Raw genomic sequence first — 4875 nt, forward strand, 5'->3', positions numbered from 1 at the left:
ACTCAGAGTGGCTTAAAAACTCCTTTCCCTTCCCCTCCCCACAACAGACACCCTGTGAGGTAGGTGGACCTTTCAAGAACTGTCCTTGAGAGAACAGCTCTGACAGAACTATGGCTTGCCCAAGGTCATCCATCAGCTGCAAGTGGAGTGGGGAATCAAACCCGGTTCTCCCAGATTAGAGTCCGTGCACTTAACCACTACACCAAACTGGTGTAGAAACAACAACCTCAAAGATTACCACCGTATATGGCTGGACATGTGGCTTGCGATTGGTTTATGGGCCCTTTCTACCTCTCAGTCACTGACTGAGCGGCTGTGAGGAAAGAGAAGATTCACAAACACTCCGGCTGCTCAGGGGAAAGGCAAACCCACGACGGGATGTGGAAAATCGACACGGCCAATGTGAATATGGCCTGCGATTGGTTTATGGGCCCTTTCTACCTCTCAGTCACTGACTGAGCGGCTGTGAGGAAAGAGAAGATTCACAAACACTCCGGCTGCTCAGGGGAAAGGCAAACCCACGACGGGATGTGGAAAATCGACACGGCCAATGTGAATATGGCCTGCGATTGGTTTATGGGCCCTTTCTACCTCTCAGTCACTGACTGAGCGGCTGTGAGGAAAGAGAAGATTCACAAACACTCCGGCTGCTCAGGGGAAAGGCAAACCCACGACGGGATGTGGAAAATCGACACGGCCAATGTGAAGGATGAGAAGTCCAGCAGTGGGGAAAACAGACATACACTAAGACCCAGACGCACTATGGGAAACCAAAGGGCCCCCCCGGGAGCTGAATTCTATGCAGATTTAAACTGAGTCATCACTCGTAGAGCTCCGATTATGCAGAACGGTGCTGCTGTAACAAAGATTTAGCATAAAGCAGTTTCTGAAGCGGTGTGGCAGGTCACAGAAAAACTCACGGTTAAATAAATCAACGATCTTTTTCTTTAAAAAAAAGATACCGTAGATGGGACTTGGCGGCTTGTACCAGCTCCCAAGGGCACCCAGCCAAGTAGGAAGTTCATTCTGGCTTACAAGACAGCTCATGCTTGTTAAAAATATAATAATGGAAAGAGCTCTCGGGGAGCGTGGCACATGAATTCCCCAGTGGAAGGCAGCGGTAATTGGATATTTCCTGCTTCAATTGCTTGCACGTCCTGCTCAATGGAGACTCACGGGGAAACGAGAATGCCATGTGGCTCAGATTACCAGGCACGTGGGTTTCGAGATCCCAGAGCCTGCACCACGCACCTCCTTGGAGCTGCACTCAGTGGCGTTCACACTCAGCAACTCGAACCTCTGGGCCTCCCCAAAGATGCCCTGACCTGAATAGCCCAGGCTCGCCCGGTCTTGTCAGTTCTTTGAAGCTACGCAGGGTGAGCCCTGGCTGGTATTTGGAAGGACGACCTCCAAGGAATACCAGGGCTGTGATGCAAAGGCAGGCAATGGTAAACCACCTCTGAAATGTGTCTTGCCAAAAAACAAACAAACCAAAGTCTAGCTACCCACCTAGTGGTAAAAAGGTAAAGGTAAAGGTTCCCTTGCTCGAAAGCCAGTCGAATCCGACTCTAAGGTTGCGGCGCTCATCTCCGTTTCCAAGCCGAAGAGACAGTGCTGTCCGAAGACGTTTCCGTGGTCATGTGGCCGGCATGACTAAACACCAAGGCGCTCGGAACGCTGTTCCCTTCCCACCGAAGTGGTACCTATTTATCTACTTGCAATTTCTTGCTTTCGAACTGCTAGGTTGGCAGGAGCTGGAACTAGAGACGGGAGCTCACTCCGTCATGCGGCACACTCGGGTCTCGAACTGCTGACCTTTCACAGCCTGTAGTTCAGCATCTTAACCATTTGAGCCACCTAGTGGTGCATAGCACTAAAAAAAGAGCTAGAACTTCTGACTGCCAGACAATCTTAGGATCTCCTGGCTATACCACCCACAGTGTCATACAATAATTAATTTAATTTCCTCAAAGATGAGGTTTTGCACAGAAAAACCAGGCAGGTATTATCATTTGAAAAGACACGACTTTGAGGGGAAAGCAGCTTTGCTTCCTTGCAGACGTCATCTTGCTAGCTGTTCAGAGTATGTAATAAATCCACGATACCCTCTGGAAAACTCACTATAACCACCTCTGTCAGATTCATCCAGTAGCACCTTAGAGGTCAATAACAGTATCAGGAAGGAGGGGGAGGAGGAGGAGGAAGAAGAAGAAGAGGAGAAGGAGGAGGAAGAAGAGGAGGAGGAGGAGGAAGAAGGAGGAGGAGGAAATTGGATTTATACCCTGTCCTTCACTGGGAGTCTCAGAGCGGCTTACAAACTCCTTTCCCTTCCCCTCCCCACAACAGGACACCCCGTGAGGTAGGTGAGGCTGAGAGAGCTCTTTCCAGAACTGTCCGTGAGAGAATAGCTCTGAAAAAAACTTGTAACTGACCCAAAGTCACACCAGCAGCTGCATGAGGAGGAGTGGGGAATCATAGGGAAGGGGTGTCAAACACACAGCCTGCAGGCCAGAACCAGCCCGTCCAGGGCTCTTATCTGGCCAGCGAGCAACTGGTCATTACCAGTTTGGTGTTGTGGTTAGGAGTGCGGACTCTAATCTGGGAGAACCGGGTTTGAGTCCCCACTCCTCCATAAGCAGCTGCTGGTGTGGCCTTGGGTCAGTCACAAGTTCTCTCCGAGCTGTTCTCTCAAGGGCAGTTTTTGAAGGAGCTCTCTAAGCCCCACCTACCTCACGGGGTGTCTGCCGTGGGGAGGGGAAGGGAAAAGGAGATTGTAAGCCGCTCTGAGACTCCTTCAGGTAGTGAAGGGCGGGGCATAAATCCAATCTCTTCTTCTTCTTTATTGTTAATCGAGTTTGCCCGCGTCCTTTATGAAGTTTCTATCTCTGGTGCCTGGCGTTACATTTACGGCACGCATGGCCCGGCCTGACAAAGTGACATTTATGTCAGATCCGGCCTTCGTAACAAATGAGTTTGGTACCTCTGCAGGGTTTTCAAAACAAGAGGCATTCAGAGGTGGTCTGCTATGGCCTGCCTCTGCATAGCAACCCAGGACCTCCTTGGTGGTCTCCCATCCAGGTAGTAACCAAGATTGACCTTGCTTAGTTTCTGAGGTCACATGAGATCAGGCTAGCCTGGGACACCCAGGTCAAAGCAAGAGACATTCAGAGGTGGTTTGCCCTTGCTTGCCTCTGCATAGCAACCCAGGGCCTCCTTGGTGGTCTCTCATCCAGGTACTAACCAAGATTGACCTTGCTTAGCTTCCGAGGTCACATGAGATCAGGCTAGCCTGGGACACCCAGGTCAAAGCAAGCGACATTCAGAGGTGGTTTGCCCTTGCCTGCCTCTGCATAGCAACCCAGGGCCTCCTTGGTGGTCTCCCATCCAGGTACTAACCAAGATTGACCTTGCTTAGCTTCCGAGGTCACATGAGATCAGGCTAGCCTGGGACACCCAGGTCAAAGCAAGAGACATTCAGAGGTGGTTTGCCCTTGCCTGCCTCTGCATAGCAACCCAGGACCTCCTTGGTGGTCTCCCATCCAAGTACTAACCAAGATTGACCTTGCTAAGCTTCCGAGGTCACATGAGATCGGGCTAGCCTGGGACACCCAGGTCAGAGCAAGAGACATTCAGAGGTGGTTTGCTCTTGCCTGCCTCTGCATAGCAACCCAGGGCCTCCTTGGAGGTCTCCCATCCAAGTACTAACCAAGATTGACCTTGCTTAGCTTCCGAGATCACGAGATCGGGCTAGCCAGGGACACCCAGGTCAGAGCAAGACATTCAGAGCTGGTTTGCCATCGCCCGCCTCTGCATTGTGGTACTGCCTGCCTCTCCGTAGCACCCCTGACCTTCCTTGGTGGTCTCCCATCCTAATACAAACCAGGTCCAACCCTCCTTAGCTTCCAGGCTAGCACCTGGAAGCAGCAAGATTTGGGTTGGGGGTGGGTATAAGCTTTCGCGAGCCAAAGCTTTGAATCTGGAAAGCTTAGATCCACAAAACCTTGCTGGTCTCTACGGCGCTGCTAGAGAAGTTCTAACTAGGTTTGCCGGCGATCTGCAGAGCTGGGCATATCCTCGCTAAGGGGCGATACCAGGACGAAAGGAAAACCGAAGACTCCCTGCCCACCTCCTTCCCAGGCACTGGTGACTTTGCGGGAAATCGAACATCCTAGGCAGGCAGGCAGCGCATTGGGGTGATGTGCCCACGCCCCTCCGTCGACTTCTATGCACGTCCCCTGATCGGGGTCAATGCCTTCATGGGCACCTTGCAAGAATCCAATGCACCAATACCCTGCTACCAGAGCAAAGGCAGTGTGATATAGCGGTTACAGCGCCAGGCTAGGAGCCGGAGGTGGAAGGGGACCGGGAGACACACTCGATAAACCCAGATGGAGGAGACTCAAAGGCGGCCGCGTTCCCAAAGGGAGAATTTGGGGGGGGAACCTGGGAGAAGGAACCCTGGTGAAGATCCGCAGAAGCAGGAGGGGAGCCTTTCAGCGACACACACTCTGCGGATGGGGGACACCGAAAAGCAGCGCACCCACCTGCTAACACGCTGCAGAGAGAGCGGCGCCAGCTCATGGGACGAGGAGTCGGAGCCGCTGCCCGGAATGATGGCCGGGGAGGGGCGGGCCCGGGCCAGACCCTGCCGCCGGCAGCAAACCCCTCCCCTCCTCGCACCGGGAGCTTCGCCACGTCATGGCCGCGCGACCACGCCTACGCGCGGGCGTCGCTTATCGATGGCGTCAGAGCGGCGCCGCTGGTTCGGAAGCGACGAGCGCGCGCTGGGTTAAGCGCGTCACGTGAGCGACCTCTGGGACTGGGAAGCGGGGAGGGGAAGGAGCCGGGAGCCTCTTGAAGGAGCAAACCATTGAG

General features: G+C 53.4%; 1 protein-coding gene across 1 annotated transcript in view; it reads right to left on the reverse strand.

Annotated features, from left to right (window-relative positions):
* GUK1 (guanylate kinase 1) overlaps positions 1-4705 on the reverse strand; it is a 31149-nt gene extending 26444 nt beyond the window's left edge. The window contains exon 1 of the mRNA XM_015413004.1: positions 4545-4705. Coding sequence (XP_015268490.1) covers positions 4545-4581 — 37 coding nt within the window. The 5' untranslated portion in view covers positions 4582-4705. The remainder of the gene's footprint in view (positions 1-4544) is intronic.
* Between the last annotated feature and the right edge of the window lie 170 nt (positions 4706-4875).

This window comes from Gekko japonicus, unplaced genomic scaffold (genome assembly GCF_001447785.1).
Source record: "Gekko japonicus isolate JY-2015 unplaced genomic scaffold, Gekko_japonicus_V1.1 scaffold2375, whole genome shotgun sequence".
NCBI lineage: Eukaryota > Metazoa > Chordata > Lepidosauria > Squamata > Gekkonidae > Gekko > Gekko japonicus.